This window comes from Mauremys reevesii, linkage group 2, assembly GCF_016161935.1.
Source record: "Mauremys reevesii isolate NIE-2019 linkage group 2, ASM1616193v1, whole genome shotgun sequence".
NCBI lineage: Eukaryota > Metazoa > Chordata > Testudines > Geoemydidae > Mauremys > Mauremys reevesii.
In genome coordinates this window covers 132,946,365-132,971,471 of record NC_052624.1, presented here as the reverse complement: position 1 = coordinate 132,971,471, position 25,107 = coordinate 132,946,365, and the positions used below count along the sequence as shown (strand labels likewise).

The 25,107-nt window shown below is 43.5% G+C and overlaps 1 protein-coding gene across 1 annotated transcript in view; it reads left to right on the top strand.

Moving 5' to 3' along the window:
- Window positions 1-6,729, top strand: part of DNAH5 (dynein axonemal heavy chain 5) — a 284,226-nt gene extending 277,497 nt beyond the window's left edge. Inside the window, exons 78-79 of the mRNA XM_039526328.1 lie at window positions 1,989-2,220; window positions 6,331-6,729. Coding sequence (XP_039382262.1) covers window positions 1,989-2,220; window positions 6,331-6,482 — 384 coding nt within the window. The 3' untranslated portion in view covers window positions 6,483-6,729. The remainder of the gene's footprint in view (window positions 1-1,988; window positions 2,221-6,330) is intronic.
- Window positions 6,730-25,107: the final 18,378 nt, after the last annotated feature.

The following is a 25,107-nucleotide window of genomic DNA, read 5'->3' as shown; positions in this document are numbered from 1 at the left end:
CTGGGGAAGGGCAACGGGAGCCGGGGAGCTCCAGCCTGGTAAACCCCCAGGCTGCAGGCCTTGTTGAAGGCCTGCCAAGGTACTGGGGGTGCAGAGGTGCAGCCCAGGAATAGGCAGAGGCGGCAGGTCCTAACCCCTTGCCAATGATGAGTGGCCTTTACAGACTGCAGTCTGCCCCAGAGAGTGGGGGCTAGATGACGACTGGCAGTAGCCACTGAGGCAAGGTGGGTGTAGAGGGGGAGACCCAGACTGTGGGTTACTGCTGGGGGCAGAACCCAGAGGAAAAGGGGCACCAGGGTCTGGGAGGGACATGGGGGCCCTAAGGCAGGCGAGACACCGGGCTGCAGAGGGTGCTCCAGGCTGGACAAGAGCTAATTCCCAGGATAAGCAGCAAGAAGCGCCACGCTGGTGAGTCTCACTTCACTACAGTATGTCAGAAAAATCTTGGAATCAGAAATGACATTTAAAAATATACAGTGTAGATAATACACACAAACAGCACGCCTAAAGAAAAATTAAACACAAGTCAAATCTCGAGGGTTACCATGTTGCATTGTGTGCCTGGTTTATGGCAGAAAGTCTCCTTCGAGCCTTATATAGTGGAGTGACACACTTCACGCCCCAGAAAGAACAGAGTTCTCCAATAAACAACTGCATGTAGTTCCTGCGAGTACATAACCATGTTGATTTAGGAATCTTTTACTCAATGATTATGTGTCAACTTAATGTTCCCACTCTTCCAGGAAGCAGTCGCTCTTAAGGTTCACACTCAGATAAGCCAGTTAGGCATATCATTGACTGGATGTTTTATGGCTCTCCTCCTAAGTCATAGTACTTACATTAATGAGCTATAATGTTACAAATATAAAATTGAAAATCGCACATACAGATAAATCCATTCAGACCTCTTTTTAATAATATATCATCGAGGAAAGATTTCCTGGCACTCCCAGGAAAAATCAGTCTAAATAGTCAGGCTGCTTTTCTTATGCTGTCCTGACCTTTAAGATAAGCTACCTTTCCCAGACCTGAGGAAGAGCTCTGTGTAAGGTTGAAAGCTTGTCTCTTTCACCAGCAGAATTTGTTCCAGTAAAAGATATTACCTCCCCCACCTTGTCTTTCTAATATCCTCTGACCGATACAGCTACAGCATTGCAAACTGACCTTTAAAAGGCAGACGTGTTTAACTCTGGTACCTTTTAGTGCATTTTTCATTATTTATTTATCTGGAAGGGAAAATTAATCTAAAAATGACTTGTCTCAAAAGTGCATTTTTTTTGGAGGAGAAGGGTGGTTGGCAACAAAGTATTTAATTTGCTATAAATGAACACACTGCTGCTGGGCTAGAGGGAAATCTCTCTGCTTTAATCATAGAGAGTACTGCAAAAAAGGTAAATGTTTGCTTTTATGATAATTTAAAGTACCCTCTACCCCGCTATAACGTGTATAGCGCAGTAGCAGCAGGACTCTGGTGGCGCTTTAAAGGGTCCGGGGCTCCGGCTGCTGTGGCAGCAAGGTTCACCGGCGATGTAAAGGGCCCGGGGCTCCAGCTGTTGTGGAGTGCCCAGGGCCCTTTAAATCACCACTGGAGCCCCGCCACCACTACCCCGGGGCTGCAGCAGTGGTGCTCAGCCGGCGATTTAAGGGGCCTGGGCTCCCTGCAGCAGCCGGAACCCGGAACCCTGGGGCTGCAGCAGCAGGGCTTGCCAGTGATTTAAAGGGCCTGGGGCTCCCCACATCTGCTGGAGACCGGAGCTCTTTGGATCAGTGCTGTAGCCCTGCCACCCCTACCCTGATATAATGGGGTTTCAGCTATAACATGGTAGGGATTTCGGGCTCCCCACAACCACGTTATAGAGGGGTAGAGGTGTAATTAACTTTGTGATAATGCAGGATTAAGGATGGCCCTGTATACACTGAAATCATTGTCCTAAGTCATAGGCAATCTTCATAATTTTACCCATAGTCTTCATTGTTGCTTTGAATAGGAAATAACTCGAGCCAACAAAGGGTGGGCACTTGATAGTGTAGCACTGTGCAATGAAGTCACCAAGTGGATGAAGGATGACATCACAACTCCTCCTCCTGAGGGCGTCTATGTATATGGACTCTATCTAGAAGGAGCTGGTTGGGACAGAAGAAATTTAAAAATCATTGAGTCTAAGCCCAAGGTGCTCTTTGAAATGATGCCTGTCATACGGATTTATGCAGAGAATAACAGTAAGTGATTAACTTCAGGTTTTGCTGTATTGATAGCAGCTTAATTTTAATTTGTGTTATATATACTTGACCAATTGTTGTTAATTCTTCAGAGCATAGGGGGTTTTATGTTTGTGGGGGCTTCTAGAATCTACTGGAAAACAATCAAGATTTGAAGTCATACTTTATGAATAGTAATAAATGGTCCCTGCCTTGAAAGCTGACACTCTAATTAGGTTATAAACATATGTCACAATACTGTTGTTGCTGTAGTTTTGGAATATATGCAATTACAAATGATTCCTAACCTCCTTTACCTCTGCAAGACTGTAGCATTTTGTCTTCCACTTCCAATGTGCTTAACCATTATATTATGTTTATAACAAAATGTATGTTCAAGACTCAGAATTCTGGTGTACCCCAGTAGTGGTGTTACAGCATAACAGTGGAAGCAGAAACCATTTTTCCCCTCCCTACACAGTTTTTTGGGCTACCTAAAATACTGAAGTCCATTGTAAATGAAGTAGGATTCCTTTTTCTCATTGAATATTTGTCTGATAGCCCAAAATATCACTGGGGCTACATGCAGAACTTGGGCTTCTTTACAAGAATGAAGCCCAAACGGTGCCCCCAGCAAGGAGCGTCTTCGGTGCCTCCCCTCCTCCATTTGTTAAACATTTGAATACCTTATTTTTTATTGCACTTGTATTGCATTTCATGACTTTGATGCATGATGTATCACTGTCATATAAGACGATAAATTTGCATGCTAGAATTTGTAAATCAGTATTTATTATAAGCACACCCCCCCAAAAGTTTCCTCTAAGCTTATAGAAACTTTTTAATGTTACGAATAACTTAAATGTACTAACATCAAGTAATTGAACTGTGCACTAATATTGGGTGGAGCCGTGTTATAGTGTTACAGTAGGTGATAGCAACAAATCTTCCTGTGAACGATATCTTTTCACTGTGACTAATGTCAGGAGTGAAGTCCATTATTATGGTGTAGTCCTTTGCTTTGTTGAGTCACATCAATATGTTATCAAGCACCTTCCTTGCCATAAGGTCAATCAGTTAGTTTTGAATTTTTTTGCTGCAGTAATGGTTCATAGCTTCTTCATCATAGAATATCAGGCTTGGAAGGGACCTCGGGAGGTCATCTAGTCCAACCCCCGTGAACTACTCAACGTAGGTGCTCACGCATGACTTCGTCATATTTCCCAAGTTGCTCTACCAAACCATAGAAATTACTGTTATATTCAGTGAACAACTTATCCGATGAGCCCCGGAAAGCCAAATTATTCTTTGCAAGGAAGAGGGTAATTGAGATCAGATGCTGAAGCATGTTCTTCCAGTGCTGGGTTTCTACATTAATAATGCACTGGTTTTCTATGTCTATACATTTATTCAGCTTGAGCCTGGACTTGACCTCCATCCATTTGGAGTAAGCTGTAAAATAGCCAGACATTGCTTTTCATGTTGCTTCAGAGCATCAACTAAGTTATGCCAGTAATTGTACCTGGAAAGAACAAGCAATGAGTGGACATTCTTGTCAAATATTTTGCAACAAAAACAGAACATTTTGTCAGTTGATTTTGAGTAAACTAGCCGAAGCTGATTCAGTTTCTCAACATTTTCAAGCACTCTTTCTCAGTGTGACTTTGAGAAGTGTTGCTTCTGCTCATTTACTAGAAATGTCATAGCCTCAGTTTTGCCTAGCCTGTTCAAAATTGTACAATAAGTGATCAGCACAGTTTAGGATCGTCAGCCATAAAGCAGGATCTGATGTATAGATTTGTGGTGTGCAATTTTTCTCACTGCTGTTTCTGTCATTATGAGAGGCTGATTCTTTTTTATTGTTTCTCTCCTTTTCACGTGAGCCACATTCTTCTTTGTCATCACTCTCTTTTATGCTACCATTCCTTCTCTTCAGGTAAATCTGCTAACTTCTGAGTAATAGGACTTCTATCATTTATGCTTCGTTCCTCAATTTCTGCTGCACTGGGACAATCACTATTGCCTAAAGCCCAGTCTATGTTCTGTTTCAGATATTTCCCCCTCAAATTTGTCCCTTGCTGCAAACTAGATTGTAGTTGAGCTTTTTGGTTCCTATACTGAACTCCTGAAGGCTTCTTCGGGGGCATCTTTTATTTTCTACAGGAGAAAACACAGCATTAGGGAGAGCAAAAGTCTATGTTCCGCAGTGGTAGAAAGTCATCAAACATTACGTGTTAACCATGGCAAAAGAAGTAACAGTATTTCTTTTATATTGTTGCGTAGATAGGGGTTTGATAGATGTCTCATTAAATACGCCCTTTATTAGTCTCTAATTACACTCTTCAAGTATTAAAACACAAGTACACTTTCACAATTACACAATAAAACAAAGTTCACAATATTGCAGCTGGGCTCTCACTTCACTTCACTTTGTTCTTATATCTCACTGACTGACTGGTGACACCGCGCCTCTCATATACCCACGAAGGCGTGGCTGATAACATCCTAGGAAATTCAAGGAAAATGTAGTTTTCAGAAAGTTGGGAAGGTTCCATGAGATTCTACAAAGGTCCAGAACATTCTGGTTAGTAAAAAATTAATCCACATATGGAATACCTGAAACATTTTACTTCAAACATTCTATTTTCCCTTTTGTTGCTAACAACAAAAACAGCACCTCGAGCCTGGCAACCCAGGCAGTTGCCTGGGTCACCTGCCCCTAAATCTGGCCCTGAGGGCCATAGTATAGTTTGAGAACACATGCTAGTATTCATATAGCTTGCACACATGAATACTATAGAAATGAATGGATTTAACAATGTTCTTGGGAACTACTGTGTTATACCTAGGTGTTGATTGTACGCATAAATGTCGCAACACTGACGTTCTGTGAAGGGGATTTGCTTGAGCAAACAGAAGCCAAGTGAAAGGATGGAAAGAGCTGGTGGAGGTGGGATGACATTTGGGGCCACCAAAGAGGAAAAGACATGTCAGTCTGCACTCTGTTCTAACGAGCTGGAGAACAGAAGTCAAGGCTATTCTGCTTTGTGGAACTGAATTTTTAATGTTTGGAAATAAAAGTAGGCAGTAGGAAATCAAATCCCACAGAAAATAGCTGAAAAGATATCGAACCATTTAGCTGTTATTGCTTACAGGCTATGTTTCCTGTGCTTTGCTATCAGAATTCCATGTTTGTTGCTTATCTTCTCTGACAGTACGTAGCATGTTCTTTTTGTGTATGTCATTTGCTTAATCAGGGGTAACATTCTAAATGCCTATAATATGCAGTCTATCCATATTTTCAGTATAAATTACTATTTGCAGGAGTTTACAACCTAGCCATAAAAATTGTTTCAAACTGATTGACACACAAGATCTCAGCCTGGGAACAATTTAACACTAAATTGAATGAATCTGTTTAGCACAGTTTGAACTCTACAGATGTTTGGGAAGAAAGAAATAGAAGTCTTATTATCATAAACTGTATTACTTACAAAAAACAATTTGATAGACAAATAAGGCTCTGATCCTGCAAGCTGAAAATCATTATTATATTAAAAAGTAAATTAAAAAACAGCTGAGATACTGAATTACAAACACTTTTGTACATTAATCAAACCTGGAATATTTTGTCCCAGTTTTACAGTGAAGAATATCGGTTGACAATGCCTACTTCTGCAGCATGTAAATAATTGTACTGTACTGAAAAAAGTATTTCAAAATAGATTAATAGATTTTAATAAGGTAATTTTCACATCTTGATGTGTCAGCATGAAACATTCAAAAATAGGAAAGTAGAGTGGAAGGGTGAAACTGCTAGCATCCTAGTGACTGCAGGGTGCTTATTTAAACTTCTTACTCTGTCAAAGTATTGTAGTTTAATACTAAATCCCAAACTTACAAGAGCTGTATGTGATCTGTTTTGCAAGTAGTAGCAAAAAAGCAAGGAGTGTGTTGTTAACCGAACTTCCTTTGCTTTTGTTGAGAAGAGCTATCAGCTACTGAACTTTGACTCGATGTATTTATATTTCTGTTTAGGTTGTGCTCTGCCTTCTAACATCCTATCTGTTCAGCCTCATTTCCCAGGGCATCTTTTCATGTGTGTTTTTTTCCCCCCCTCCATCTTCCTAGCTTCGAAAGATCCTCGTCTGTACTCGTGTCCAATCTACAAAAAACCACATCGAACAGACCTGAATTACGTTGCTGCTGTGGACCTTAAAACCGTCCAACCTCCAGAGCATTGGATACTGCGTGGCGTAGCACTTCTTTGTGATGTCAAGTAATGTTAAATCAATTTTCACTTCCCCCCTAGTGTTTCACACCAGGATTTTAAGAGTTTTTTTTTCTGCACATAATTTTAACATGAACATTAATGAGGAAGGAGATTGATGATGGGTCACAGATTTTTCTTTTTGGTAGTTGTGCTCCCCCTTTATTCCACTCCTGCTTTATCTATTAGAAGTTAGTTAGTGGGCTAAAGACATGTACTAGAAGAGAAGCCTCTTGGGACTGGATGGCTCAACTGAGTGACTAGACCCACTCCTATTCACCTCTCAGAGCTTGTTTTCACTAGAAAATTGGGTCATCTGAACAAATGCTGTGGTAAACACAACATAGCCATGAGTGTAAATGGGCTAGCTTTCTTTAGCAGTGTCAGCTGGTCATGGCTAATGCTGCTGTTCCAGCAGTGCTCATCTGCAACCAGATTACAATGTTAAGCATACAGGTCCTGTCAGTGCTGACAGCTAAGGTGTGTTAAATGTTGTGTTAGTTAGCACAACTCCTCAATATCGTTTTCCAGTGTGACTCAGATTTCTAGTGAGGACCAGTCTGAATCCAGCCCTAGGTCAGTGGTAAATGCAAAGTGGTATGCAGTCTGATTGCTACTTGGGGATTTGTGTGAAATGAGTTTGTAGCATCAGTCCAATTCCTACCTGGACAGATGAGCACATCAGAGGCCATCACCCTAACAAATGAGTCTCATGGAAGTCTCAGCACAGAGGGTAAAAATGGAATGGGCATTCACTGTTTTAGCACCAAGAGACAGGGAGGCTGTTAGTACAGTGTGGGAAGCTAGTATTTCCTCCTTATGCCTTAATTAACATAGGACTTTGCTGTCATTCTGCCTCACTAACGCACTAAATTCATTTAAAAATTCTGTTTACCAGAAAAGTCTCATTTTCTATTCTCAGAAATGTGGGCCACGAGTATTTGGAGTATTCTCATAAAACAAGATTAAATTAATAGGCAGCAGGTTTAAAACAAACAAAAGGAAGTATTTCTTCACACAACACACAGTCAACCTGTGGAACTGTTTGCCAGGCCAAGACAGGGTTCAAAAAAGAACTAGATAAATTCATGGAGGATAGGTCCATCAGTGGCTATTAGCCAGGATGGGCAGGGATGGTGTCCCTAGCCTCTGTTTGCCAGAAGCTGGGAATGAGCGACAGGGGATGGATCGCTTGATGATTACCTGTTCTGTTTATTCCCTTTGGGGCACCTGGCATTGGCCACGGTCGGAAGACAGGCTACTAGGCTAGATGGACCTTTGGTCTGACCCAGCATGGCCGTTCTTATATTGGAGGGAAACCCTTTATGCAGGATACCCACATTAAGACCACCATTGTTATCTTTGCTTTGCTCTCATTTTGCAGTATTTTGCTTTCATGTCCCCTCCTTTTCTATCTTCCTTCCTTTTTTTCTGCCTGTCTTACTGCAGCCTTGTTGACTTTTAATCTATCATAGAAATGTTTCACACTGGGAGCTGGCTGGAGAGAGAAATGTAGGCAATACTAGTCAGTTGCACTGGGACTTCACATATAAAGTGCCTTTGTTTTTCAGCACAGAGCTATTGGATCTTTGCTATTGAGGCTGGTCTGTTGTCTCATGGTAGTCTGCAAAAGATCAAAGTCACAGGTGGCAGACTACTGCTTCAGTAGTGGCAGGAGCTCTAATACATAACAGGATGGGCCAACAATGCACAGTGGATCTGCCTTACATAAATGCTTTGGGGGGAAAAGCAGGTTTTCATTTCAACACAAGGAAGCATTTGGTGGAGGTTTGATTCTGTTTTTGTTTCAGTAGATACATAATTTGATCTTATATAAAAATGTAAAAAAATTGCAACTCTTGTTCATCAATGATCTAAGGTCAACCCTTCACAGTATTACAAAACAAGTATTAAAACTCTATTTCAGAATGGCTGTATTTGGTGTTTTAATGGGGAAGGGATAGTTGTAACATTTCATTTCTATAATACAATCACACTGTTTCAGTTCAGAAATGTATATTATTAATTTACTGATATCTTAAATGTTAGTCGATAATCAATAACTTGGAGGAACCTGAATGTATTTCATTTTTTGCAATATTTCATGGTGTAGTGGAATCGCTATGGGCAATGCTGCTAGAGATCTCTAATACTGTCACACTGTGTATTAATATGACTGTGTGTAGATTGTATCTGCAACACCCTCAACTATAGGAGGATAAAAGGATTAATATTGCACTGCTGCAGTATTAGTACATGTAAGTATGATTCTGAACCCCTCAATCCTAAATCCTTCAATTTATTTAAACACTTGTACTGGCCAGAGCATAGTTAATGGAAATGCTTACAAACCTGGCAATTTCTGGCTGTTTTATTTAACACTGAACTCACAGTTATGCAAACAAGAAGCATGAAGTTGATCTGCCTTGGAATTCCTGAGGTGGGTGGTGATGTAGCTTTCATTTTTTGACTACTAGAGAATCTAACTCAGTTTTCAATATCATGTTTTTCCTCTTTCCTATCACCTTTGCTGCTTCTTTTCAAGCTCTACCTCCTTGCACTTTGTCTCCTTCTAGTCAATACCCTCCTCTCCTCATTCTTTATCCCCTTCCCCTGTCTTCCATCTTCCTCTTGTTCTGCTTTACTCCTTTGCTGTCCCCCTCCCCCTTAATTATGCTTGGTTTTGCTGTACATTTTTTTTTTGCTGCACGCCATATACACAATCTACAATAACAGCTAAGTTAGTGTTCAGGGTCAACAGTGTATATAGACAAAGGAAAAACAGAAAATGAGTATTCTAAAGTGCTTTGAAATTGTTGAGGTGAATATGGCTTGTGAAGCATGCAAATAGGTAATGTAAGACTTCTATGGCCTTTCCTTATAAATTGAATAATTACTCGTATGTCCAAACACAGGGAAATGAGTTTAAGGAGCATTAACCAGCACCTCAAAAACCAGCAGAGGAAGGGAGAGAGGAGGGAAAGGGAAGAAGGGCTACTTCCAGCTTTTAACTAATTTCTGTGGCCAGCTTGGGTTCCGCAGTGTTGGCCGCAGAATCGCGGTAAGCTATGCGCATTGGGTAAGGGTTTGGCATGAGCAATATGCTTATAATCTGTTTTAACAGTTAGCTTTAATTATGTACCCCTGTGCTGTGCTTTAAATAAAACAAAATCTTTCTGGGCTTGATACACCTCTCACGCTGATGTAAATCAGGAGCAACTGCATGGTAGTCAATGGACTTGTTTAACTCAGGGAATCCGCCCCTCCACTTCCTAGAATTTTGCATGTTTAACACGTAACTTTTGAGACTTTTCTATCGCTGTCTTTTCCTGCAAGATTCTCATCTGGGCAGGTGGACAGTAATTAAATGCATAATTCTGCTTAATGCTCCAATTTTGCCTGGAGATCTGTTAGTGCATGTGGGGAGGATGTCAACTGGAAGCAGAAGATTGTTTCCAGAACAAGTTAATGCTGTGAGCGTGAAAGACCAGAGTAAGATACTGTGAACAGAGAACAACTTGAAACTGCTGCTTGCACAACTTTGTTGAAATTCATTTTCCAGAAATCCTTCCAAGAGATATAGACAGATAGTCACAATGTGGGAAAAGTGTGTGGATGAGATTGTTCTTTGAGTGATGGTCCCAATTGTATTCCATTGATGATTTGCAGTTTGCCTTGTGCTTCTGTCCAAGACAATGAAGGGAGGGATAGACTGACTGCGTCTCCAATTCCTTCTCACTGTTGCATGGTATGGGTCAGAACTTTCATTGTCCTTGTCTGTGACGCACTTTTAAATAAGATAAGGTGCATAGATTTACCTGTTTTGTAGAAGTTTTTCAGTTTTATTATAGTTTTAGTAGTTAGTTTAGATAGCTTTGTTTTTTTGTTTTGTTTTTTAACTACTCCTCCACCCCACATACCCATGTGCAGGTTCTGGACTATGTCCAGAACTCTACACTTCAAACTCTGCACCTCTTGCCTGTGCTCCTTGTCGGTCAGTGAGGACTATGAACACTGCCTTTACCACTTGGGGGAAGCTTACATCACATCGTATTTACCAATCCTCCCCCGCCACACACCCAAGAAGGCTCTGCCTTTTTCCTCCAGAAGCACCTCATGGAGCTTGCCATGAGACCTCACTCAGACCCAGGCTTGGGAACACCCCCTGTACATCAGCCTGACACAGCGAGGAGCGCACCTCCCACTGCCACATCCGAATTTGGAGCCAATGGAACTACCCCATGGTGGGGCCTAGTTGGGATTAAGGAAGCGTACCCATAAACATGGGACTGAAGCTATAGCTACACTAGAGAGCTTATAGCGGCGCAGTTGCATTGATGTAGCAGTGCCGCTGTAAGCTCTCTAGTGGAGCTGCTCTAAGCAGATGGGAGAGAGCTCCCCCATCAACTTAATCCACCCCCAGTGAGCGGCAGCAACTATGACAGTGGGAGAAGCTGCCTGATCCACAAGGGAATACTCGCCTGCCTCCCTCTTAAGGAACCCTTCTAGCAGACGCTGTGATCTGATGGTAGAGGAGGAACCACTTAGTCTAGTCCCAGTAGAGTTTCCAGAACTAGTGGGATTTCCCTCTTCATCTCCAGACAAAGTGGTGACTGCAGCATCCCCTTCCCTACCGGATGTCTTTAGACAATTTCAGGAACTGTTGTGGAAATCCAGATTCCCTTAGAAGAAATTCAAGACCCCTAACATAAGCTGCTTGATATCTTCCACACCTCAGGACCAGCCAGAATTGCACTACCAATTAACAAAGCAATTCTGGAGCCCTCCAGAACATTATGGCACACCCTGGCCATGTACACGGCTACCCAATAGAGTCCAAAAAGCATTATAACAATACTTGCCAAGGGGTCTGAGTTCCTCTTTTGTCGCCCTCCTCCCAACTCTGTAATCATCCAGGCTGTGACTGAGCGAGCCAAACAACAACACCCTTGATATACACCACCTGATAAAGAGGGCAAGTGTCTGGACCTTTTGGTGTGCAAGGTATTCTCCTTATCTAGCCTACAAGTCAGGATTGTGAACTATCAAGTGTTACAGGCCAAGTATGATTTCCTAAATTACAGTAAATTTGAGGATTTTACTTATAGCCTGCCACAACATGATCAGGCTCGTTTTCAGGCATTCATTGAGGAAGGGAAACTGGTGGCTAGAATGGCCCTCCAATTGGCAGTGGATGAAGCAGATACTCCTCCAGGGTCATAGCTATGGCCATGGTTATGCATAGGGAGTCTTGGCTCATTTCTTCTGGGTTCCCTAGGGAGGTACAGAACACAGTTGAAGACCTCCCTTTTGATGAATTCCCATCTCTTTAATCAAAAGACAGATGAATCACTGCTTACCCTCAAAGACTCCAGGGCCACCCTTCACTCGCTGGGCATCTACACTCCACCCCTGAAGCTCAAATTCCACCACCAACCTTCCACTCAGTGCTACTGTTTTCCTGAATTCTACCATCACAGATCTTATGAGCCTCTGAGGAAACACCAAAAGACAGAGATCTCACACCTTTGCAGGCTTCAATGTCGCAGCTACAACCACCAGCTAAGAGGTATTTCTGATGCAACCCCAAGAGCCAGCAACCACTATGCCAACAGCCTCATGATCCTCCCACCCCCTTTGGGGGTCATTTAGCACTCTTTTCGCATGCTTGAGTGTGATAACAATGGACAAATGGGTGTTGAACATCATCCACCATGGCTATACAATCAAGTTTATCATGCTACCTTCTCCAAGACTGCCTTCCCTGTCAGTGATCACTCTCATGACCGCATTCTTGCTCAATAGGTGAACGCCTTATTACAACGAGGAGTGGTAGAATGCATCCCTCTGGAATATCAGGGGTTTTACTTAACTTACTTCCTGGTACCTTAGAAGAAATCCTTGATCTCCAGCATCTCAGCTGCTTCATCCAGAAACTCCAGTTTTGTATGGTCATGCTAGCAGCGATTATCCCATCCTTAGAGAAAGGCATGTGGTTTGTGAATCTCGATATGAAGGACTCATTTTAACATCAATATCCATCTAGCCCACAGATGTTTCCTGAGATTCACAGTGGACACCCATCATTTCCAGTACAGAGTGCTCCTCTTCAGGATAGCCACCATTCCCAGAATCTTCACCAAGTTTTTCCTGTTGCAACGGCCTATGTCAAACATTATGGTATCTTCATATTTCCATATCTTGATGACTGGCTTCTAGCCATGCAGTCCAGTCAAGAAGCCCACACATCAGCCTCTATGTTGCTCAACCTTTTTTCATCCTTTGGAGTCAGTGTCAATGACGAGAAATTGATTCTAGACCCCACACAGTCTCTGGACTTCATGTGGACTATGGTAAGTTCAGTCACAGCACGATCCTACTTACCAGCAAACAGAGTCCAGGCAATGATCAACATCATAACCCATATCATGAACAATCCATATGTAGTAGCCAGGACTTGCCTATCCCTTTTAGCCCACATAGCATACGTGACCCTCTTCACATGTCTCCACCTTCTCTGCCTTCTGACAAGGCTCCAGTCTGTTTACTCACCAAACTGCCACTCCATGAATTCCATGCTGACAGTTCCTGCTGTGGTACTATCATCCCTCCAGTGGTGGACAGAGCCATATTGCATTTGTGTGAGAGTTCCCTTTCTTCCCTCCTCCCCAGACAAGATTATTATCAACGACTTATCTCTGGTTGGCTGGGGAACACATCTTGACGACCACATGGCTCAAGGAACATGGACTCCCAGGGAATCTAGGATACACCCTGGAGCTCAGAGTCATGAGGAGAGCATGACAATCCTTCCTTCCTTTCATCCGCTCCCATAATGTTCTCATCATGTCAGACAACACCAACATTGTTTCTTATGTCAACAAATAGGGTGGCACAAGATCCCCCATGCTATGCACAGAGACAGTCAATCTTTGGAATTGGTGCATCAACCATCAGATCCTCTTATCCGCAGCCTATCTTCCCGGGGCACAGAATGTACTCTGAGACTCGCTCAGCAGATATTTTGCAATTGACCATGATTGAGAACTTTGCTTCAATAGTACATTACATCTTCAATCAATGGGGGACCCCAACCAGCGACTTACTCACGTCACAGGTGAACAGCAAATGCTCAACATACTGCTCCAGGGAAGCCATTGGCCACTGCTCCCAGGGTGACGCCCTCGTATTCCCCTGGTCAGACCAATTCAGCTATGCTTTTCCTTCACTACTGCACTTATCTCGGATACTACACAAGACTTGATGAAACAGAGCGGCGGTGATTCTGATTGCCCCTCACTGGCGCAGACAGTTCTTGTTCCCCAACTTTCTCCACATGTAATCATGCCCATCGATTCCCATTACCATCTGCCCAGATCTGCTGACCCAATGCAAAGGCAAAATCAGATATCCCAATCCACATGCACTACACCGCAGAATGTGATATTTGGATGGGCATCTGCCTTAGAACAAATATACTCTTCAGCAGTTCAGAACATCCTTTCTAGTAGCTTGAAAGACTCCACCAGAAATTGGTACTGGGCCAAATGGAGATGTTTTTCATCATGGGCTCAACAAAAAGGTGCTTCATCAGAATCAGTGGGGATCCTCCTCATACTGGACTACATTCTGTTGCTAAATTCATCTTGTATCACCCTCAGCTCCTTGAAAGTAAACCTGGCAGCAATCAGCATGTTCCACCCTCCTGTGGAAGGTTTCTCTATCTTCACAAACCCATTGACTAGGTTCTGGAAGGGGCTCATCAGAACTTTTCCACCTATCCAACCTATAGCACCTCAATGGGCCCCTGTGTGCTGCTATCCCCAGGCACTGCCCCCACAGCTTCCTATTGGCTACAGGGGCACTTGGGGCAGGACATAGACCCACCCCGCCCGGGGCCACAGGGAGGGGCCAGCAGCCATGTGGAGCAAGCAGGCAGGAAGCCGCTCAGCTCCGCTGCGCTGCTGGTGGTGAGTGGGGGCCCCGGGCTGTTTGAAATGGCCCAGGGGACACCTGGGGGAGGGAGCGTGCCCGAGGGCAGAAGGTGGGGCCGAGGGAGAGACCAGTGCTGGAGCCGGGCCCATGGTGCCCGGGAACCAGGAATATTCCTGGTGCCCGGGAACCATGGGCCCATAGAACTTGCCAGCCATGGTTGGGCATACCTCCTCCTACAGGAGCACAAGCTCACTTCACTGGGGGTCAGGCTTCAACCTCAGACTCCCTTCAGAATATGCCACTCACTGACCTATGTAGAGAGGCCATGTGGAGTTCTGTACACACCACTACACTGCACTACGCCTTTGTACAGGACTCAATGGTGGATGCCTTCTTTGGCATGGCAGTCCTCCACACTACTACTCCATCATCATCCTCGGACCCTCCTCTGACTTTGGTACTGTTTGTTAGTCACCATCAGTGGAATACAATAGGGACCACCACTCAGAAGAAGAGGTTACATACCTGTAACTGGAGTTTCTTCGAGATGTGTGGTCCCTGTCTGTATTCCCCACTCACCACCGTCCTTTCTCTCTGCTCTGGATCTGTCAGATTTGCAGTGGAGAAGGAACTGCAGATGTAGTCGGTCTGCCCTGCCCTTTATTACTTTGGATGGAAGCACAAGGTGAACGAGGGCGCAGGCACAGACCAAAGGATACTACTTTCAAATTCTCCATTTTTAGGTGCATGGTCCGTATGCGTAAACCGTCAGTGGAATACAGATAGGGACCACACATCTCAAAGAACCTCCAGTTACAGGTAAGTAACTGCCTCTTTTGCTGGCAAAGGGGAAATAATAGTGGCAGTCGATCACATAAAGAGGCTTTGGATCTTGTTCTGAGTAGCTGTGTACCTGAAGGCATAGTATTCTGTGCGACAAAATTATTTGCTCCAATCCTGTGGTCTGTCACACTGCTAGCATGGAGCCTATGGTGGGAAGAACAATGTGGCTTTACACTACCTTTGCTCTTGCTGATCCTGGGGGTGGGTAAGAGACACAACTTAAAGTGGCGTCAGGTCTAAACTGAACTACTCCGGCCAGGGGTCTCTGCTGTGCAGCAGATCTCCTGCCATGGCACTTCCCTCAACCACATGTTCCCAATGCTGGAGTTGGAAAATGGGGGTGCGTGGATACAAATGTCAAATGTGCAGTTCTTTGGGATCTTTAGATGCCATGCAAGCTAGCGACACAGCACTGTAAAACTGGGATGTGTTGAATCAGTGGCAACCTTAGTTATCCTTAGCTCAGATTTCAGGCGACGCTGAGTTGTCCAGGAAGGGGTTCAAACTGCACTGTCAAACTTGGCTGCCCGTTTGGTGGGACTCAGGATTATTTGTATGAGCATATATGGTCAGGTATAACAGATTAAGGACCACTCCTCTACTTTTATCCTCTGCATCTAGTGATTTCCAACTGAACATCAGATTTGTTCATTTTTTATTTAAAGCCTCTGCAGCCAAATGAATTTCGCTATGAACCCTGAATGGCCTTGATGTTGGTTTGTAGTAGCCTTGTGTAATTATAGTATTAAAATTCTTCAGTTAGTTTCCTAACTTGCAGTTGACTGTATTTGGTTGTCACATGTAGCTTCAGACAGACCGGCCTAGTAAATGAAACCCTCAGAATAGTTGAAGAGATTTCCCCAGTCACAGGTATGATACCCTTTCCAAACATGACTCAGTACAGTGAGGCCTAGGGGCACTTGTCAGAGAGGAAAAAGAGATGTTTTGTAAAGAAAAGCCTGTATTCTGACAGAGATTTAAAGTCTCTTCTACTTCTGACACCCTTTTACTAATTTGCTACTGAGCTTCAGGTCATGCAGAGTTGTGATGTTTACACTTAAAACTTCCTCACTTGCTGAATGTGTCCTAAAGACAAGGGCAAACACTTGACTACAGTGTTGGGTGGCCAGAACCATCCCCCCCACCCCATTTTTAAAGCTGATGATGTATAATTTCATTGGGCACCTGATGTCTAGTTAACAGCAATATTTGAATTTGATAATCCATCCTAGTTTTCTTCCAGTGTTTGTGAGCACTCGTATTGAGGATTTATTAACAAAACTGCATTTTCAGTCATCTTCACTTGCTTAAAACATTTTAGCAGATTAAATCTTATTATATTTGAAATATTGTATTACAGACCTCTGAAATGAAGAGAAACTATGCTTCAAGGCATGTTACTTTAAATATTTTGACTAAAAACTGAGCAAGGACATCAGGTCCTAGAGCTAAAACAAAACTCCAAACATTACTGTATTCTGCTTTCTCAAAATAGTGTATTCCCATGAATATGAATGGGAGTCAGGTCGATAACTTACATTATGAAAATGTAGGCCATAGACCATGGCTTAGGTTCTGATTAAGCAAAGCAGTTAAGTAGTAAGTGTTTAATTTCCAGTGCTTTCCTGAATTGGAACTTTTACTTTAAAAAAGGCTAAAGTCAAAAAATCTTTTGCTTGCATTCAAGCAACATGCAAGTAGTTATCATTTAATTTCTCTGTCTATTCTGAGCTTTCATTTAAATACAAGCATTTTAACAAAATAGAAAAAAGCCTGTTAGTGAAGAAACAAATAATTTAGGTAACTATCGCCCATTACAATGGTGAAATCAGGTGATGCATGTTTAAGTGTATTTAGGATTAAATAATTTTTATTAACTCTTCAGTTTTGAGAAGTATTGATCTTTATGAAGATAGATGCACCCACTGATCAAATAATGAAACTTAGGTGCTGTTGCCTTTGACAGATAACTTTAAAAATGTGTTGAGAATTCCAAAATTCCCACGCAAACACATTCACTCTCCAGAAATGTCATGATTATTCAGAAACAAGTTTGTTGTTTAATACTAAATACTTTAAATTAATATTCGTCTGAACTCAGAGTCTGAGTCTGGGATGTAAGCCACCTGGCTAGCACGATGGCAACATGCTGTGAAGACAGCTCACTTAACACCTCATGATGCGGGGGAGCTCAATCTATAACACTCACTGAAGGAGTAGTGCTGATGAGCTCTGGAGGGAGCTACATCCAGCCCTCTCTATTAGAGAGACATTTGCCATGGCACATGGCATTGGAATGGAAGTGGGAGGGTGGGGTAGATAACTAGGGGAAGACCCTTGGGTTATCTACAGGGTCTTAGAGATTTCTGGTTAATAGAAGTGGTAGAATTAAACCTAAAATGTACTCTGTCAGCTGAGGGATGCTACCCATTTGACAGCTTAGAGCTGCATTCCTTGCTGTAAATATTCTTGAAGGGGAGATGAAGGGAAGAGAACACTTACAAATGTTGAAGACCTAAAGCTTCCACCCCCCTTTTTAGTTTAAAAGAAGCATTTTCCTGGGGTTCTTTCATCTCAGCCATTCAGACTGGAGCTCATTTGAGGGTCAATTTCAAAGCAGAGCTGCAGCTCCTGCTGTTCCCATCAGCAGGACTCTCAATAAGCATAATAAGCATGTGTAATATTTTTCCATTTAGAGCTAATATTTGAAGCAGATATTCACACCTTAATTTATCAATGATTGCATTATTCCTTTTGTGATCACTCAACTGAAGTAGATGTCTCAATTTCTATTTTTATTATCTGAAGGTACTATATATCCGGCTTTGGCAAGGACATTGAAAATAAACAGATGTTTGACTGCAGTTGAAAAAAAATTATTGCATCTTAAAAGTTTCCATTAAAAGACAAAAGCATTTGCACAGAAAAAAAGTTAGAGAACTACAGTTTGGGGAAAAAGCTTCACACACATGGTTGAGTCAAGTTTAACATGAGTTGGTGGCTGTTAAGACTATAAAATATTTGATAGATTCATAGTTTATCATTATATATCCACAAACACCACTGCCAAATATAAAAGCAACGTATATAACCTGGAGACAAAAGATGTCCCTTTTTAAGTTAGAAAACTTAAATTGGAGTATTCCTTGCTGTAAACTGGTCTCACTCTCTTGTAACACAAAACCCTCCTGCTTCTCAGTACTTTGCAACTATACTACTTTCCACAGATACATACTTGCTTCAGCAGTGATATTCCATGCCACTTTGTAAAATGCACTCTGAATGTGAGGAGCTCTACTGAACATTGTACTGTTTTTCTGGTGACTTGATCAATATGTTTTTGCAATAGCAAATATGCTGACTGACTTAACCAGTGTATTTGACTTGATGAGTGATTTGTAGCCACTGTTCTTGCTAGAGGACAGTATGTGTCTGAGTGAGGCAGATCTATGATTCTTTTGCTGAATAAAGACCTATTCAGAGCAACTCTTATCTGAGTCTTCATTTGCAGCAATTTAGCATTACTTTGTTTTGAAATATGGTTTTATTCATGTATACTGATACTTATTCATTGCAACATTTTTGCCCATTTTGTACCAGTGTTATCAAAATACATCAATTGTAACTAAGAATTTTAAATGAATCCATTCCAGTGAAAACACAAAAATTGTGCATATTAAAAGGACAATGTCTAGTTGTTCAAGCCCAAAATTTAACTGTCCTTTTCATTTCTGTTACATCTGTAATGTGCTCACTGAAGCACAGAATAATAAACCTGAAAGTAAACTTGGCATTTGAGTCTTGCAGATGAAGTTTAACTCATATGACAGAGCAACAAAGAATCCTGTGGCACCTTATAGACTAACAGACGTTTTGCAGCATGAGCTTTCGTGGGTGAATACCCACTTCTTCGGATGCAAGACATGTTAGTCTATAAGGTGCCACAGGATTCTTTGTTGCTTTTACAGATCCAGACTAACACGGCTACCCCTCTGTCATATGACAGAGACAATGACATGGTGAGTATTCAGCACTTTCCTTTTGGTGTAAAAGCTGTTTTACAATATATAGAAATTTATAAAAATATAAAACTTGATTTTTTTTGTGTGCAGCCCTTCCCATACAGCGTTTTCCTTGCCTTTTCCCCACACCAGCCTCCAAATCGCCATGTGTCAGTAATCCCCACCCCGTAACCGAGGGAAGGCTGGACTTGACTTCCTCAAAATGGAGCCAGGTTAGCATTGCTTCAGAGCTTGAAGTGCTTCTTAGTTACATATCTTAGGGAAAGTGTGTTTTGAGCAGGGTCCATATGTTTCCTTTAGGGCATGTCCAATGGGATGCCTAGCTCTGAGGAGAAGAAAGCAGAATCTGAACAGTAAGAAAGACAGTGGAGACAAACAGAATTCTAAAAAGATAATAATGAAGACATGATACACATAGAACTAATATTAGGTAAACTGATTTTTATTGTACATTGTATTGTTTTTTCTGGGAAATGCCCAACAGCTCTGTTAATTTCTGTGTGAATGGGAGGTTGTCATGGCAAAATTACATTTATTAGATATGGCACAAATTGATGCTTATCTCTGGGCATGTAACAAGGAGGTCAGAGGAGGTCATTCAAGTGTAACCCATGGTGATAAGGAACTTCCTCCTTAATTTCAATTCATGTGCTCTGAGCTTTTGCCAGAAGCAGTTGCTTAAATGCAGCAAAAGGCAACTGATCTGCCCAATCACAGAATATCAGGGTTGGAAGGGACCTCAGGAGGTCATCTGCTCAAAGCAGGACCAATCCTCAGACAGATTTTTTTTTACCTCAGTTCCCTAAATGGCCCCCTCAAGGATTAAACTCACAACCCTGGGTTTAGCAGGTCAATGCCCAAACCACTGAGCTATCCCTCCCTGCAACTGCTTGTGTCTGTTGCCTCAGTCCAGTAATGGCAGGGCAGGCTGGTCATGTTCTAATTTTATAAGTACCCCAGAAAATGTTTTTTAAAAAATGATAATGTAGAATCTTATGAATTTATTTTGTCCCTAACGATATTTGGCTGTTATATTCCCCCTACCCCTGCTCCCGTGGTCAACTCCAGGAGTGATCAGCTCTCCAGCTGTCACCTGTGTCTGGTCAGGGACCCTCTTCCCCATTCCCTTCTGAGGGGGGGGGGGGGGGGTTAAGGCTGCCCAGCTCCCTGCCTTACACTGTCATGTCCCCAGCAGGCTAGTCTGTCTAAAGGCCAGCACTTGCGCTTTGCTTTCTTTCAAAGGGCTATGAACAGTGGATTGCCAGTAGTCACATGTAACCCCACAGCTGTTTCTCATTTATTCTTAAAGTAAAAGCATTACACAGAAAATATAATAAAAACCCCAAACAGATTAAAACACACACTAAAATGTGAGGAGTCACCCTCACACCTATGGGGCCCAAGTAGGCCAAAGTTTTTTCCAACACAGCCACAAGAGTGGGTTGGGCCCCTCTTGAACGGAAGGTACTGTTTGTTTGCTGGAGCAGAAAGCAGCCTGTGTCAGTTCAGGCTCATCCTTTTACACCACAAGCCCTTTCTTTGTCTGCTAGTCTCTGGAAAACACAGTTTGAACCAGTATAGGCGAACCACTCTGGGAATGTTACCTCTCTCTAGGGTTTAGTCTGTGACTCACCTTAATCACCGCCCACTGTTTTCAATTTGTGTAGAAGTTGTAGTAACCCTCCCCATGGAGTAGAACAAATCAGCCATAAACCATTCATAACATTTAATACAATGCCTCCCCAAGACACTCTATGGGGTTGCAAAACCTGTCACAGACTTAATGTCTGTTTTAGCTTCCCCTTTAATTTCTGTTCAGTGGGGATTCTGACCTCAAAGACATGTTCCAAGGAATAAATGGTTAGTGTTTGCAAAGAGCTTTGAAGATGAAAAACCTTAAAATAGTACAAATGTCTCTATTGGACAGTTCAGAGCCCACCTTGTCCATATTGTTGTATTATCTTTTATCTCAGCTATTTTACAAGGCAAGGTGTAGCAATTGGGCAATCAGTAAAAACCATCTTTGTGCTTATTCTTGTAAGGGAATTGCTATCTGAATTAAGTTGAGATAAGAAAGATGTGGAGAGGAATCAAGTCAATTAAAATGGGTGTTGAAAAAAGCGTATTATCAGCCACTTATCTAAACAGTGTTGAGCCTAGACAGTGAAGGATTTTAATTCAAAAGAAACTCCTTTATTGCACGACTCTGTTAAAATACATCCATTTCTCCTGTTCCCTCCACTTGCTCCAGTAGAGAGAGATTCTACTAACAATCATACACAGTCCCCATTAATGTTAATAGAAACTATGATCATGCACTGAGAAAAGAATATGTTACAGCTATGATTTTCATTAGTGATTAGTGACTTTGGATACCTCAGTTCTTGGGTGTGCAATTTTGAGAGACTTTACAGGTGCCTGATTTTCAGAAATTCCTAAGAACCCCCTTGTGAAAATCAGGAGCATTTAAGGTACGTCAGACTGGGTATACCATAGATGCCACACATCCACCTCAATGGGTGAGGGGAGTTGATTGGGCTGGCGGTGAGGGGGAACAGCCCCACAGCCAGGGAAGGAGATGTTTGATGAGGGATACCAGATAGCTCCTCCCCAACCTTGGCACCCATTGGCTAGCTGGGAGGTGGGGGTGGGGAGGAGAGGAGGGCTGGGTGCTGATTGGCCAGAATTTCCCAGCTCCAGCTATTTCATAGGCCTCGGTTGATCTGGACACAGTGGCGAAATTAAGACAGACATATGGATGGATTTTAAACATCAGGCCGCAACTTTTATTAACTTAAACACAGGGGAGGGGTTGCTACCTACCCATCACCCATACTCCCATAGAGTAGGCTTTGCAGTTGTCCCAGTGTGAGAGTTACAGGGCCCTACCATATAACCTGTAATTTGGGGTAGGGTCTCTTCAGCCTACCCCCCAGGACTGAACTCACTCCGAGTCCTATCATGACTACTTCCCTACAAGGTGGATGGAGGGTGCAGTAGGGTTGGGGTTTTGGCCCACAAGTTCTCCCCCCATCCCTTGAGCCCAAGGCCCATCAGCAAAATCCGAGGTCTTTTATGTCTGGGAGCTGTTCATGTTATCCTTTTAACCACACTGGCAACCAGCCGGGGGGGCAGTAACCAGCTTGGATGTTCTCCACAACCACTCTGCCTAGTATCACAACTCCTGCCCCATCCATTCCCTCACATTCTGTAGCGATATGTCTGCACCTCCCTTTGACAAATGCGCACCATCATCGCGGACGAAATTCAGGGCAATTGTAACCAATGTCCCTATGCTGTACCACTGAACCTCCTGTCTCCAGGACTATCCTGGTAACCTCCCAATTCACTTTCTTCTAAGCCTTGTCCATGTGGGCTGGGTCCTCAGCTCCCCACCTTGCAAACATTTCTGACTGTACTAATCTAACCTCTAGCCATGACTCTATAATCAAGCTAATATCTCTCTGGGTTCTGTCCCTTAAATAAACTCCCATGCAGCCCCTGAGATCATTCTCCCTCAGCTGAATAACCAGGACATGAAGCGGATCCAGACTGTTTGTCAAGGAGTATAAAAGCTGCGCAAGCTAATACCACTACATGCCTCCAGTGGATGCAAAGAGCTTCAGCCTTAAAGCCCAGCTGGGATCTGCTTGCAGTCCTGCCCACCCTCATGCACTTCAGAGTGCCTGCAAATCCAAATACTGAGTATTCTCTCAATACCCTCTGAAGCAAAACACTAGATCTAGTTAGCTACCTTTTACTGTTCGCTGCCATCTTTTTGTTGGTTTGACATACATGCTATAACATCTTGATTTCCAGTGCCCTATTGCCTCCACCTTCTGTTGGCCAAACCCCCCTGCAGTCGCTGATGTCGCTGCCCCAATCCTGAAAGAATGAGTACCTAATTTACGTGGGTCACGATTGCAGTAGCACAAGGTTTTTCTCTGTGTCGGGTTGTATTGGTGCCTTGTCAGGAAGCTGCCATCACCATGTCTGAGCAGCTAGCCTGGCTCCTGGCCCTGGATTTCTGGTAAGACTTTTACTGCCTTGACAGGGCAGTCCTTCAACACCATATAAGTCCCATTCGCTTCTGGTCCATTTTGGAGTACATTATGTAACATATAAGGACACTGCTCCTGTACATAATTGTACACTGGTTAAGTTCAATGCCCACTGGGACCTCCCATAGTTCCCAAAAGCACCAGCTCACTGACTCTAACAGTGCTAAAGAAGGCAACGACAAATGCCACACTAAATAAAGTGGCTGCCTCCCACAGCTGCATACCCATGGTACAGTTTCTAATCATCCTGTCAGGGTCTCCACTGTTATGTGTAACCTGTCATCCCTCCTGCACCTGCCTTTTAAGGGCTTCTGCCCTATGAAGTGCCCACGTGGGTCTGTGAAACATGACAGCCTACACCAGCAGAAAGGACCCATGAGCATGATATAGAGGAGGGAGCCAACCTATGGTGGGCCAAAGACACCATGTATCATGCCACCTGATGTTATGTGCTGCTCATGATGAAGTCCTTCCTGTGCCCTAAACTCCATGAACTCTTAAGGATGGCCTGATAGGCCCTCAGAGTCCATGGGGAAGCCGAATCCTCAACTTGTCCTAAAGCTGTCACAAGGCAAGTTTCCAAAGGCATCACATGCAGATCCTGGCTGGCAAGAGGGGCGAGTGCCCAGAATCTGTCACCTTAGATAGAGCATTGGCAACACTGTTATGCAGTCCTAGGACATGCACAGCATGAAAAAACATGTTAAATGACAGGCAGCATAAAACCAAGTCCCTCACCCACCTCAGGACCTGAGCAGTCTCAGCTGACTATTTGCAGTACAGAGCATAGATTTGTTGTTGCACCGGAAACTGACTTGCTTGCTCTAAAAGTTCTCCCCCAAAAGTGTGACTGCACCAGTATAGGGAAAAAAAAAAACTTCTAGAAAGGTGATGTCCCTATAATGATCTGAACCACCCAGCTTTCCGGCCACCTCTGAGCACAGCCCTCACCATGAAAGTAAACTCCAAAGCCCAGGTCTCCTGAGGCATCGGACTGTACCTGCAACTTTGTCTTAAGAAATCAGTGTGAACGCCATTGAAAAGGCCTCTACGCTCATCCAGAAATCTTTCCCATGCTTATAAATCTTCATTCATTTCCATTGGCATTTTGATAAAGTGGTGAGGTTTTTCACACTCCAGTGGTGGCCAACATCAGATGAGCACAGAATGCCCAGCTGGGCACCACCAACCACTACACAAAGTTTAGATGGTTTCAGACTCCTGGCACCTTGTCCTAAGGGAAGGGACTGAGTGTTCTTCCTGCCCATCAGAGCAGATCCTGGAGCAGGCATCTGCAGGCCGATCAGCCTCACCCTTGGCTGAAGCCCCATGAGTCACTCCCCTTCCTCCCTCCCTCCCTCCCTCAACCCAAAGCAGAAAGAGGAGTGGGGAGCAGGACGCAGGGAGCAGCGCACACCCTCAGCCTCCCTTCCTGTGAGCAGGGGGCTGAGTGAGGGGACACCATAACAGACCCAACAGGGCTGCCCAGGGATCCTGGGCCCATCCCAGTCACCCTAATGGCACCACAAGACTGCCAGACTCTTTCCCCTGACCCCAAGCTGGGGGAGGGAGAACAGCGGCCTGCACCTGAGACCCAGTGGCCCCATCAGCTTCCCCATGTGGCCCCCCAGCCTCCCCCACATCAAGAAGGGACGGCAGGGGGACCCAGCATGGAATCCCTCCCTAGACGGGGGGGAAGGGGTATGACCCCGGCATCCAGACAGAGACCCCACCACACCAGGCAAACCTTTGGCCCTTGGGAAAAGGGCCCCAGAAT